The sequence below is a fragment of the Copadichromis virginalis genome, linkage group LG9 (genome assembly GCF_057382275.1).
Source record: "Copadichromis virginalis isolate Kocher_CV1m ecotype Utaka linkage group LG9, C_Virginalis_male_GT1.1, whole genome shotgun sequence".
In the NCBI taxonomy this organism is placed as follows: Eukaryota; Metazoa; Chordata; class Actinopteri; order Cichliformes; family Cichlidae; genus Copadichromis; species Copadichromis virginalis.
Genome location: NC_140626.1, coordinates 12,103,041 through 12,116,393, shown reverse-complemented (window position 1 = coordinate 12,116,393; position 13,353 = coordinate 12,103,041). Strand labels below are relative to the sequence as shown.

Here is a 13,353-nt window from a genome sequence, read left to right as displayed (position 1 = left end):
TTCCAGCTTCCTTGCTTTGTGGTTGGTTCTCTACCGCCTAAGCCCACCTACGCTGGCTCTCTCCACCAATCACAGCAGAGCGACTTGCGCGCTGCCTCCCTCCGGCTGATCCAAACTAGCGCTGGCCCCATCGGTAGTTAAACAAACATGGCTCTGCTACATTATCAGACAACGACTCTTTATGATACGTAGGCAAATTTAAAGGAAAAAATGCGAAGATTATTAAGAAACACGCCATGCGTGATGTGACACCGCGGACGGAGAGTCGCTACATTATTTAGTGCGTTAGCTTAGTGTAGCCTTTTGTGACCGTGTTTACACGTAGCTAGCTCTTGTTGGCTAATGTAATCTAACAAAATGGACCTTGGATCAATGTTGTACAACAATTTAAAAGAAGTTACATGGAGTACTACGTCCTTACCATTAGATCAACTCGTCAGTAATTATAAGTTGCCTCAAATTGTCAAGCTGGATAACGGCAAGTAACTTTACCTTTTCACGCCATCAGCGCAGCGCTTGTTAGCTGCTAGCTAGCAGCAAAGGCAAACTTAAGCTGTAACAAATCTTTGCGATTGAGTTTAGCAGTGTGACTTACCGTTTCTCAACAGCGTGATCTAGTTTACATTACAAAATAAGCGTTTTCTTATTCTCTCTTTTCTTTTGGTTTATTTTTGGTAATACCTTTGCATCCGTTGTGCACATCTCACCTTTTTTGGTATTAAACGTGTAAACCCTATAGTCATCATTATAATGAAGTTATTTCAGGTTTAGTAAAAACTGTATTGCAACGACTGATGAGTTGTACCACATACTGTCTAGCTCCACCATTGGAAAGCCATTTTTTTTAATATATAGATGTATTGTTGCAGGCTGAGTCACAATGCCAATCTTATAACTAAATCGTAACCTAGTTGCTCTGTTTAAGCTGAGAAGCATCATTGTCTTCATTTTGGTTACAAAAAGACAAGTATTTATTTATTTGTTTTTAAGAATTAAGACATGATAATGTTATGGTGCTGTGCAAAAGTATTTAGCCACCACTAATTTCTTCATAATTTGCTTAGAAGTTGCCAGATTTGCATTTTCTGAAGTGGTCGTGAGCAATAGTTCTCCAGGTTTTCTGAAGGTTTTTCAAGGTTTTTCTAGGTCTTGTATCTGACCATTTTCTTCAAGGACAAAAAAGTACCTAATTTAAAGGGATCGTTTAAAGGGACCAGCCAGTGTTGTGTATACACTCCGATTCCCATTTATTTTGTTGAGTCCACAAAAAATACCAAATTAACCAAGAACCTGACTGAAAATCAGTAGCATCAGGTCTGATGGAGCAGTGAATGCAATTTAGAAATGTTTGGTTCAGAGCATTGTGAGTATGTACAGAGAAAGTCAGGAGTGACTACAGCCACCTGTTAAATAGGGTGGAGGCTGAACTGCAGCAACTGGTGTAAAGAAATTACAAGAAGGCTGCCTTAGAGTTTAGGCCGTGTTAAAGAACAAAGGTGGTCAAATAAAATATTGACTTTCAATTTTGTTAGAGTTGTACAAACTCTGCACTTGCCTTATAGCCTGTATTTCCATGTATGTTTGCACATATTGCAGCCATTTCCCATTTTCCTACTAAAATAAAGAAATGAGTGGGGGCTCAAGACTTTTGCACAGTACTGTTACTATCCCTCTAACTAAACTATATGTTAATGCAATCCTGGGTCTGAACGTGTATCTTTATCAGAATCAGAATACTTAAATAATACTGATTCTGATACAGTCCTGGGTCTGAAAGTGCATCTTTAAAACTATGTTACCCTCAGTATGCCTGAAAATAAACATGCTGACTGTGCCCTGCACTTTGCTATTATGTATCATTAATAATTTGAATAATTTTCTCCATCTCCCTGACACATGCCTGGCCTTTTCTGGAGAACTAAAGTGGTGTATTGTACTTTGAATGATAGAGCATGCTTTTTAGAGAGGTATGGATTAGGCCATTAGTCATTGACTAATGGCCTAATCCATAGTGACTTTAAATGTGCTTGGTAATCCAATGCCTCAGTTTGAATGGAGCAGACTGTATGGCTAAAGAGTGGTATGAAAGCAGTGGTGTTTCTCAAAGTGATATTTAATAGAATGGCCTGTTCTCTGAGTTATTAAGGTTCAATAGTTCTCTCATGACCCACATCCAAGACACCACCTGGTAAAAACATATATAAACATTTTTTGTTTTAGATGTTTTGTTGCTGGATGGTTCAGTGCTTACTTTGCGGTTAATTTAAAGTTGTAATTATGCAAATTATGCTGTTTTCTGCTCTGTAAAGTGTGGTTTTTTTTTTGTTTTTTTTTTACTTTCTGTAGGTCAGCTGGTTGAAGGGCTCAGAGACAATGACTACCTCTTGATTCATTCCTGTCGTCAGTGGACGACTATTACTGCTCACAGTCTGGAGGAGGGACATTATGTCATTGGGCCCAAAATAGAGATCCCAGTTCACTATGAAGGTGAGATGCAGCCACAGTCTATGCTTATTTAGTTTGTCTTGTAAATGGTAAATGGACTACCGTATTTCCCGGACTACAAAGCGCACCTAAATATTAGCCGCACAAGCTAAAATCAGGGGAAAATCCTGTTTTGTACATACATTAGCCGCACCTGACCAAAAGCCGCAGGTGTTTCAATGTTGACTTATCATATGTAAGAGAATATGCACAAAGGGAATTGTCAGGAAAGAGATGGCTGTTTGGAGACATCACTTTTATTAATATTTTGAAAAACAAGTTATGGGTACATATTTTCACATGTAGTACATAACAATAACCTACAGCACACCAGAACAATAGATTCGGCCTACCTTTTAGGCTCAGGTGCAGTGACACAGCTTTAACAAGAAGAAAAGTCAGTCATTCACCATCTTTCTCTTCTTCCTACGCACTAAAACCACCAAAGTCCTCTTCTCCAGTGTCGGATACAAACAGGCTCATGATGGCTTCGTCATCCACTCTTCTTCTCTCCTTCGTTGTCACTTTCAAAACCAAAGAAATCCTCATTGTCAGTGTCAGAGTCGAACACCCTCAGAAGGGCCGTGGCGGTGTCCTCCTCTCCATCATGCAGCATTCAGCCCTTCAAAATCCGTTGGTGATCGTGGATGTTTTCACACTTTTCCACGCTGTCAGAATCCACCGGTGGAGTTGGGCATAACTTGCTTTTTGGGCATAACTTGCAAGTTTATCGCCGCTCATCATCCACGACTCCCGCTGAACGCGTAGCGCTACTTTGAAGTTTGTTTTTCGCGCTACTTCGTACGGCACTACGTTGCCTGGCGGACGGACATGTGACTAACATACCACTCTTGAACCCCGATCCTTCCGCCAGGCAACGTAGTGCCGTACAACAGCGGAACAAACAAAACAAATCGTCTTACGATATGACAAAAATCACGGACAATCCATAGAAAAGCCGCACCTGACTAAAAGCCGCAGGGTTCAAAGCTTGTGCAAAAAGTAGCGGCTTATAGCCCGACATTTACGGTAGTTCTTATAAAGCGCATTTCTACTCTATCCGAGCATTGAAAGTACTTTACAGTATTTATATGTTGCGCATTGTCAGATATCAAATATGATATTTGATGATGCATCTTTGCCTAAACTGAAGAATTATTCACTAAAATATATAAGGCAAAAATAAATTGTGATTTTATAGTTGTAAGTCTGTGTTGATGCAAAACACCATTGACGTGTCTTTTCCATCTTTTCGTAGGTCAGTTCAAGCTGCTTGAGCAGGACAGAGATGTCAAAGAGCCTGTGCAGTACTACAACAGCGTGGAGGAAGTGGCCAAAGCTTTCCCTGAAAGGGTATATGTTATGGAGGAAATCATTTTCAATGTTAAGGTACATTTAATCCATCTATTTTTATGTGACATTTATGAATATAATATAATAATATATACAGTGGGGCAAAAAAGTATTTAGTCAGCCACCGATTGTGCAAGTCCCCCCACCTAAAATGATGACAGAGGTCAGTAATTTGCACCAGAGGTACACTTCAACTGTGAGAGACAGAATGTGAAAAAAAAATCCATGAATCCACATGGTAGGATTTGTAAAGAATTTATTCGTAAATCAGGGTGGAAAATAAGTATTTGGTCAATAACAAAAATACAACTCAATACTTTGTAACATAACCTTTGTTGGCAATAACAGAGGTCAAACGTTTACTATAGGTCTTTACCAGGTTTGCACACACAGTAGCTGGTATTTTGGCCCATTCCTCCATGCAGATCTTCTCGAGAGCAGTGATGTTTTGGGGCTGTCACCGAGCAACACGGACTTTCAACTCCCGCCACAGATTTCCTATGGGGTTGAGGTCTGGAGACTGGCTAGGCCACTCCAGGACTTTCAAATGCTTCTTACGGAGCCACTCCTTTGTTGCCCGGGCGGTGTGTTTTGGATCATTGTCATGTTGGAAGACCCAGCCTCATTTCATCTTCAAAGTTCTCACTGATGGAAGGAGGTTTTGGCTCAAAATCTCACGATACATGGCCCCATTCATTCTGTCCTTAACACGGATCAGTCGTCCTGTCCCCTTGGCAGAAAAACAGCCCCATAGCATGATGTTTCCACCCCCATGCTTCACAGTAGGTATGGTGTTCTTGGGATGCAACTCAGTATTCTTCTTCCTCCAAACACGACGAGTTGAGTTTATACCAAAAAGTTCTACTTTGGTTTCATCTGACCACATGACATTCTCCCAATCCTCTGCTGTATCATCCATGTGCTCTCTGGCAAACTTCAGACGGGCCTGGACATGCACTGGCTTCAGCAGCGGAACACGTCTGGCACTGCGGGCTTTGATTCCCTGCCGTTGTAGTGTGTTACTGATGGTGACCTTTGTTACTTTGGTCCCAGCTCTCTGCAGGTCATTCACCAGGTCCCCCCGTGTGGTTCTGGGATCTTTGCTCACCGTTCTCATGATCATTTTGACCCCACGGGATGAGATCTTGCGTGGAGCCCCAGATCGAGGGAGATTATCAGTGGTCTTGTATGTCTTCCATTTTCTGATGATTGCTCCCACAGTTGATTTTTTCACACCAAGCTGCTTGCCTATTGTAGATTCACTCTTCCCAGTCTGGTGCAGGTCTACAATACTTTTCCTGGTGTCCTTCGAAAGCTCTTTGGTCTTGGCCATGGCGGAGTTTGGAGTCTGACTGTTTGAGGCTGTGGACAGGTGTCTTTTATACAGATGATGAGTTCAAACAGGTGCCATTCATACAGGTAACGAGTGGGGGACAGAAAAGCTTCTTACAGAAGACGTTACAGGTCTGTGAGAGCCAGAGATTTTCCATGTTTGAGGTGACCAAATACTTATTTTCCACCCTGATTTACGAATAAATTCTTTACAAATCCTACCATGTGGATTCATGGATTTTTTTTTCACATTCTGTCTCTCACAGTTGAAGTGTACCTCTGGTGCAAATTACTGACCTCTGTCATCATTTTAAGTGGGGGAACTTGCACAATCGGTGGCTGACTAAATACTTTTTTGCCCCACTGTAGCTATAATTCTAAACGCTTCCACCAAGAGTATTTCATAACTGTAGATTTCCAGTTAAAGTTTAAAATTTTCCAAGTTAAGGTTGGTAAAATAGATTCATTTCATTGCGTATATCGAAATTCATGTATGTAATGTTTTCATAGATGGCTTCAGGGGAATGCAATGAAGACACAGAGGTTTACAACATAACACTAAACACTGGTGATGAACTGACGTTAATGGGCCAAGCTGAGATCCTTTATGCCAAAAGCTTCAAAGAAAAATCAAGATTCAACACCATTTTTAAGAAGATTGGAAAGCTGAACTCCATCAGTAAGATCGGTCGAGGCAAGATGCCTTGCTTGATTTGCATGAACCATCGCACCAATGAGAGCATCAGCCTGCCGTTCCAGTGCAAAGGCAGGTTCAGTACCTGCAGTCCACTTGAGCTTCAGATGCAAGACGGGGAGCACAACATCAGGAACATCGTGGAGAAAACCCGTCTCCCGGTCAATGTGACAGTACCCAGCACCCCACCCCGCAACCAGTATGACCTCCACCTCATTAGGGAGGGTCATCGGTACAAATTGGTCAACATTCAGACGAAAACAGTGGTTGTGTGCTGCATTCTGCGAAGCAATAAAATTATCCCTATCCATTTTCCGTTTCATATAGCCATGCCACGATTTATTGTTCCAGAAGAATTGCTGCAAGGAGAGTTGTGGTTAGATACTATGGTGCATCGCTGGTTTGCGTTCTGCCAGGAGCAGTTTGATATCGATGACTATTCTCGTGCTGTCCGGGACGTACGAACAGACTGGAATGAAGATGGCAAAAGCCCCAAAAAAAGCAGTGGCAATGGTAGTTGTAGCAGTGGAGGAAGCGGGAGTTCAAGCGGCTGTCCCAATCATATGCAAATTCCCAGCTCTTTGACTTACGCCCGAGATGAACTCACCCAGTCCTTCCACCGACTGTCTGTGTGTGTGTATGGCAGCAACCTGCACGGTAACAGTGAGGTCAACTTGCAGGGTTGTATGCCATGCGGAGATTGGGCTCTTATGCCTTCTGATAGTCATCCTTCAGAAGAGAATGAACACTTTTTCCCAGAGCTGTTGGACTGCACAAACCCACAACCAACCCTCAACAAGCTGGATGTTCCCTATGAGGAGCTGTGGTTGGATCACTTGAGAAGTCAGATTCCAAAACCCTCTCAAAGCGAAGGAATCAGAGGCCTCAACAGTGACTGTGCCACAACAGCTGCACTGACAAACCCAGTCACTTGTCCTCTGGGAGCCATAACCAGCTCTGATGTGCCTCTTGCTCCTCCACCAGTCCCACCAAAGTCTGAAGCTGTGAGTATAATCTATTGTACTTTAGAGTTTTCGGTCTTAGGATTGGAGTGTTAGTTGATTTGATGGCGTCCGTGCTCACAACAAATGTATTTTAATACTACAGCAAAAGCCAGCATGAGTAGCTACTATGCAGTAAATTAATAAATAAAACTACTTGAAAACAACAAGTTTGATTGGCTGTTGCAGATAAAAAGCTGAACCTGAGGGTTCTTTGAAGAATGACTGTAATGTAAGAACATAAGCTTTAGTTACTGTTTCAACACAAACTCTTTTCATCCTAGGTGAAGGAAGAATGTCGTCTTTTGAATGCACCACCAATCCCACCACGAGGCCTGAAACAGATACCATCAGTGCCTGTCCTTTTGAAGCCACGGCAGCAAGAAACTCGGTCTCCAAGTCCAACCCTCTCCTATTATTCTTCTGGTCTCCACAACATGTAAGAATTAAAATTTTCACCCACATTCTCAAAACAAATGCTGTAAGATATCAAGTTTTGTACCTTTCTATGTTTACATGTATGAGGCTATTCTTATGCTATAAATTAATCTACTATTTTTCCATTAGCAGTGGAACATGTGAGCAAGAAGGAACTGACCCACAAGAGCAAAGCCATGTGTGCTACCCTTGCAGCTGGGCTAATTCCATCAGCACTGAACCGAAGGCTGTTTCGCCATGTAGTAGCTCACCGTTAGATGGAGTTTTATCGCGGTTGTCTTGGCCAAATAATTTCAGTGGAGGGGATTCGCATTGCATGGACGAGTTTCTGCCTACAACCTGTCGAAGTTACTACAGCTACCCCAGAAAGAGAACCCCAAGCACTCCAAAAACCTGTACAACCAGCCTTGTTGACTTTGATGGCCGAGAGTATGCACACCGCAGTAAGGACTTTAACTTGCCGAAAGCATCTCTGAGTCCTTTCTGCAACAAATCTTCAAGCTGCAATTCAGAAATGTACAGTGACAAGCTCATAGATGCATCTAACACTAAGCAGAGCCTCTCCTGCCCGATCTTGCCACCAAGAACACCAAAATCAAATGCCATAAAGAAGTGCACAGATGTGCTGTCAGAGTCAGTCTGTGACAGTAAGCCGGAAACTTTATATTCCTCACTTGCTCAACATGAGCAGGGAACAAAAGAGATACACTCCATCTCTAACACTCCAACTGTTAACTGTCCATCCTTGTCTCACACTACACAGTGGCAGCCACCATCGAGCTTGGCTGGCCTTTCAATTGAAGAGGTCTCCAAATGTCTGAAATTTATCGGCCTGCCAGATGACATTGTTTCTCTTTTCGTGTCTGAAAAAATTGATGGGAATCTACTCCTGCAGCTCACCGAGGAGATTTTGTCTGAGGACTTCAAGCTAAGCAAACTGCAGGTGAAGAAACTCATGCAGTTCATAAATGGGTGGAGACCCAAGATATAACAGTATGTAACTTAAAAACTCCTGTAAAGCTGAGAACATCATGCCTTCAGTATGTATGCTATGCACATCAAGCCACAAAGAGTTTCTTTTTGTATAGTATGAACTTATTTCTTGTTACTACATGGTGGGGAAGACAAGTGGGTAATGCCCACTTAAAGTCTATGACTCCTATTTGCTAACTGAATGGAATCATTTGGCACTTTCACAAAGACATTTACATGTCAACTGCTTACTTTTACACCCACGACCTATTCGTGTCATTACACAGATACTAATTTAAGCCAGGGAATTGAAAGAAATCCACATAATCGTTTTAATGTGAGAGCTATATGAAGACAATATTGTCTTTTGTAAAAGGAGAGTGTCACAGAATTTTGCTGCGAATAGCTAAATGTTTAAAAGAGCACGAACTAGAAAATATTTGAAATATATATATATAGTAGAGCCAACTGCCAATAATTACAGAAAACCCAGTTTGGTATCAGGTGACAGGAGATAGTTAACTTTGGAAAATTAATTACTGCATGACAGGGTTCTGTTTTCCCTCAGAATTTGCATCCCCTTAATATAACTGTGCTAATAACAGTTAGCTACGCTAAGTCATTATCTGCAGTAGGGTTTAAAGGTGACACTTCCTATGCAAGAGCTCTTTTTTGTGTGTGCCTGAAGTTAAACACTGCTTATTGTAACCTAAAATGTCTCAGCTAAATGTCACTTTGGGTTATTTAAGCCTGAAAAGAAATTGGTTACATCTAACCAAATTCTGTCCTTTCTTTTAAACTCACATGGAGATAACCAAAAGCGCCAACAGATCTTGGCGTCCAATATAAATGAAAAATTAAATGCATCATGCACTTTGGTAGATTTCAGATTAAATATAGCAGTTGAGGTCATTAAATATAATTGATGAGATTGTTTATGTAGAGAATGAATGCACTACATTTTTTTAATTGCAAGGGTACTCATTTGTTTCCACTGTATGTATTGGTAAGTGTTACCTACAATACTTGCGAGACAGAAGTAATAGTTTTTTGCGCCTTAACCCAGAGACCTTAAACCATTTGATATTTTGACGTAACATTTTCTTTTTGTCAGAGAGTATACACTAACAACTGGAGTTTCTCCAGACCACGGAAGCATGTAGGCTAAACTTGAAAATGATAAACTACAATGAAATATTTGTTTGTATTGGTAACTTTTTTAAAAAATACCCTTGATTCAGAATTGAGTTATTTATGCAGTAATTTAACATGATGCAAAATATGCAGGAGAGTTATTGTCAGACCATTCTTATGGCTGACACATGAAGGTGCCTCAGCAGTCACAGCTTTTGTACAACTCGGGTCTGGTCTGTTGGCCAATAGCTGTTGTTTTGTTTCCCCCCCACCCAACAGTTTTTTTTCTCTTTTTTACAGTGGGGTGTTACATATTTTACTTGATATTTTTTTTATTTTGTATGTAGGTGCAAATTAAATATAATTTTTTTTTATTGAAATGATTACTAATGTTGAGATTATTTTTTATTGAGAAAAAGCTTATGTTCAAATTTCTGTTTTTTTTTTTTTTTAATTCTGTAAAATGTGGGTTCTACTCGGGTTTCTAACTTCATGCAGTAAAATAACACTCGGTCACGGGGGGAAAATACCTACGAATCTCTTTCGCACTCCATGGACACTGACCAAAAGATAATGTTAATAAGCTGTATTTCCTTTTAAGTTAGTGTCAGTATCGCTGTTTTTATGGAGAATGATTTCTGTCCCTGGAAACTTATTACATAGCATAATGTCTTATGCAATAGCCATGGCACTCCAAAGTGACCACGGAAAGGAAATGCAAAGCAGTGGAGTATTATAGGGTATTATTAAGCGTATTGAAAATGCCACAGTGTTTATTTATAAAAAATGCATGCCAAAGAAATAATTCAAAAACCATTAGCCAATTTAAATTGAAGAATTCTGCAATTATTCAATGAACTGTGAAAACACTCCAACATCTAGCCGTGTCCGACTAATCCAACGTTGTGAAGCACTCGGAACCAAAGCTCATTCTGCGTTGGTAACACACTCAGCTCTGGATCACTGCCTACATGAACTGTTGCAATTTTTTGTACAAAAAGAAGGTAAATAACTGTGACACTGGGTTTGACATCATTACTTACAAGTTGAGTTCTGAACATTTGTTTTTCATTTTAACTCTTGTTTTCCCTGTTTCCCCTTTTGCATTGTATCATCTATTAAACATGGATTAACTGGTGCTCGTGTTTTTCTTCTTGGTCAAGTAACAGTAGTAGGCTTCATAGTAGTAACGAGCATGACCATTTTACTACTGATCACAAAGTTTGAGCGATTAACGCAATCTATATGATATACAGCAAGAGCTTTATGTGTAAGTCAGTCTTCATTCATTGATAATTCACAAAATAATTATTTTAAGGCATGCCTGCCTGTCCAGGGAAATACGTGTCTATGCTGTGACATGGAGAAACATGAGTTTCATCAATTCCCCAGAATATTGTGACATATGGTGGTTTCACCACTTGGCTCCATGTCTATGTTAAAGTTGCAAAGTCAGAGCAGAGGCTAAAAGGACAGGGAGACATTCGAGGATTTAAAATTTGAATTTCATACTTCATAAAATTACAGCTTGTTCCAGTTCAATTCATCAACAGTTTAGAAGAGTAGCCATCTGAAATTTACCACCTTGGGTCATTTTCCCCCAAAATTCACGTCAGAATTCATTTTAGTCGTCTCTGGATTCAGTGAATAACTTCCAGTTAGAAAACTCACCTGGTTTATTTATTTCTAACATTATTTTGCTCTTTTCCAGTGCGACTGATGATTTGTTCAGCTGATAGACAATTATTTATAATTTGGGTCATTTCTCAGGCAAAATTTGAGATGACTAAAGAATTAATAGAGACAATAAGTAACTGATTAACTGGTTATTTTTAGTAATCGATATTGAGTGTATGTTATCTGCATCTTTTATAGAATAGCAAATTGAATACAGGCGCATGTCAAATGCTGCAAAAAGGAAGTGAGACAGCAAATTGCATCAGGTGTTCAGCACCTTTATCGACAGTTTGCTGTTTCGTTACTTCTGCTGTCTTGCACTTTCCGGTTGTACATTAAGCAGGCTGACATGCCGCAGATCAAAGGTTTCGTAAGTTCTGCTTTTTATCAACATGTGATTTAGGTTTACATATTCTAAACCACATACTTTTAAAGCTTTGATTAAATTTGAATGTCTTTAAGTAAGTGTGATTTATTGAAAATACTTTGCACAAGCCTTATCCATATAAACGATTTCAATAGAGGTTATGAAAGAGCAGATATGCCTGTTTTCTTCAGTTGCTGGTGCACTGTGCAGCATCCGGTTTTTAAAATAAGTGTACATAAATGCAGATTTTAAAGGTTTTGCCTATTTTTCATGTAATTATGTGTCTACTGTTACCAACATGTTTTATTACCTCACTCTTGGTCAAATTTGGCAAGCTCGACTTTTAAAACAACTGCATATGAACAATGACTAGGCCTGTGATGCCAACTTGTGCTTATTTGTTGCATTGTTAGCCGTTCCTGCCATTTGCTGCCTCCTTCCTGACTCCACCAGGTTTTGTATGGAGCATTTGTCTTGATGTCAACACAGCAACTTGTTTAAAAAATGGCTAATGCTCTAAGGAAACTAATTTGATTGGACTGGTACTTGACTGGTATTAGTTACCATTAGTAACTAATGGGTGATCATCAGTTATCCCGTTCAACTGTCAAATCTCTAATCTGATTAATTCCCGTTCTTAATGGGAAAGTTTTCTGATTACCTGCCCTGTGCAACTGAATTATAACTACATGGCTGAATTCATAATAAAATATTACTATATAAATGCCGTAGTGTATAGTTATAAATTAGTTACAGATTTCACACTTTCCACAGAATTTTATTTCTTCCTTTTGTTCCAAACGTCATACAATTTTGCCAAGCAAATTGGCAAAAAAAAGAACAAGACGCATATAAAGGTTTTCCACAACTGCATTAGAGAACATATTTGACATCAAAGGATTCTTTCAGGCCCTAAAAATCATTTGCATACAGTTTCTAAACGTGTGATTTATTTTGAATGACTCAAATCCACGGTTCCCAGCCCACCCAAACTCTGCAAAGCACATTTGGATCCATGGCCTGGTCTAGCAGACAGTCCACCTGATTCTCCACTGACAGGCCTTCGGCTGGAAGTCTAGCACGAATGTTGTGCTCCTTAGTGCCCAGAGCCACTGACTGCATCCCCGGGAAGGCACCATCCTTCTCAAAACCCAGCTTCAGCTCCTCACTGACAAAATAAACCCAAAACATCAAGTCAAAAACAAGACAAGCTGGAGAATAACAAAACAGTGACTGAATTGTATTATAAAGGTTTCTGATTTCAGATATGACCCCTAATATGAATCAACACACTCAGTAAAATGTTACCATTAGTTGAGTACTGGGACTTTCCATCATTATGGATGTCAAAAACAGAGGGTTGTACTAGCATAGAACGTTAATTAAATCCTATTAGACGTTTCATAATATGATTTGATGATCTACCTGGTTATAGCAGCTGGATTAGCTCCATCCAGTTTTCTCTTGGCAAAGTTAACCTTCTGCAAGGGATACCAGTTGATTTCTTTGGTGTTCACAGTCTCTGTCCATGTGCCTCCTTTCCTCAGTTGTTTCATCTCAAAGTTCTGCATGATAACAATAACACAACTTTTTTGTATCGTAATTTGAAAAACAGATTAAAAGTCTTTAATGTGCAACAGCAAGCAACATTTTATTGGGGGAAATTAAATTAATTCAATTTCACAAACAAAAACTGTAAAACAACAATAGACTATACAATGGCCAAGAGCCACAAATGAAAACAGAACATGCCACATGTTGTATATAATACAATCTTGATCCGTATCCAAAATTCAGCATGTGCTGTCTGCAAAGTCGAGGGGTGATGATTTGAACTTGCTTTGGATACAACACAGGACTTGGGCACTTTGCAGTCATTGAGTCGACCATGAACTTCTCTG

At 39.9% G+C, this 13,353-nt stretch overlaps 2 protein-coding genes across 4 annotated transcripts in view; one reads left to right on the top strand and one right to left on the bottom strand.

Annotated features, from left to right (window-relative positions):
* Positions 1-89: 89 nt before the first annotated feature.
* garem1 (GRB2 associated regulator of MAPK1 subtype 1) lies at positions 90-10,546 on the top strand. 2 transcript variants are annotated; one of them, XM_085467769.1, is made up of 6 exons: positions 90-478; positions 2,347-2,487; positions 3,743-3,873; positions 5,680-6,867; positions 7,149-7,303; positions 7,435-10,546. In XM_085467769.1, exons 1-6 carry the CDS (start codon positions 358-360, stop codon positions 8,291-8,293), a joined length of 2,595 nt encoding a protein of 864 aa, XP_085323895.1. In that variant the 5' UTR covers positions 90-357; the 3' UTR covers positions 8,294-10,546. The 2 variants fall into 2 exon arrangements, with proteins under 2 accessions (XP_085323895.1, XP_085323893.1); XM_085467767.1 differs by having other exon boundaries at positions 7,432-10,546.
* A 1,663-nt stretch (positions 10,547-12,209) lies between these two features.
* The window catches only part of prkdc (protein kinase, DNA-activated, catalytic subunit), a 31,382-nt gene continuing 30,238 nt past the window's right edge, over positions 12,210-13,353 (bottom strand). For both annotated transcript variants that reach the window (XM_085467766.1, XM_085467765.1), the window contains 2 exons: positions 12,878-13,017; positions 12,210-12,620 (listed from right to left, as the gene is read on the bottom strand). In XM_085467766.1, the coding sequence (XP_085323892.1) occupies positions 12,416-12,620; positions 12,878-13,017 (345 nt within the window). In that variant the 3' untranslated portion in view covers positions 12,210-12,415. The remainder of the gene's footprint in view (positions 12,621-12,877; positions 13,018-13,353) is intronic.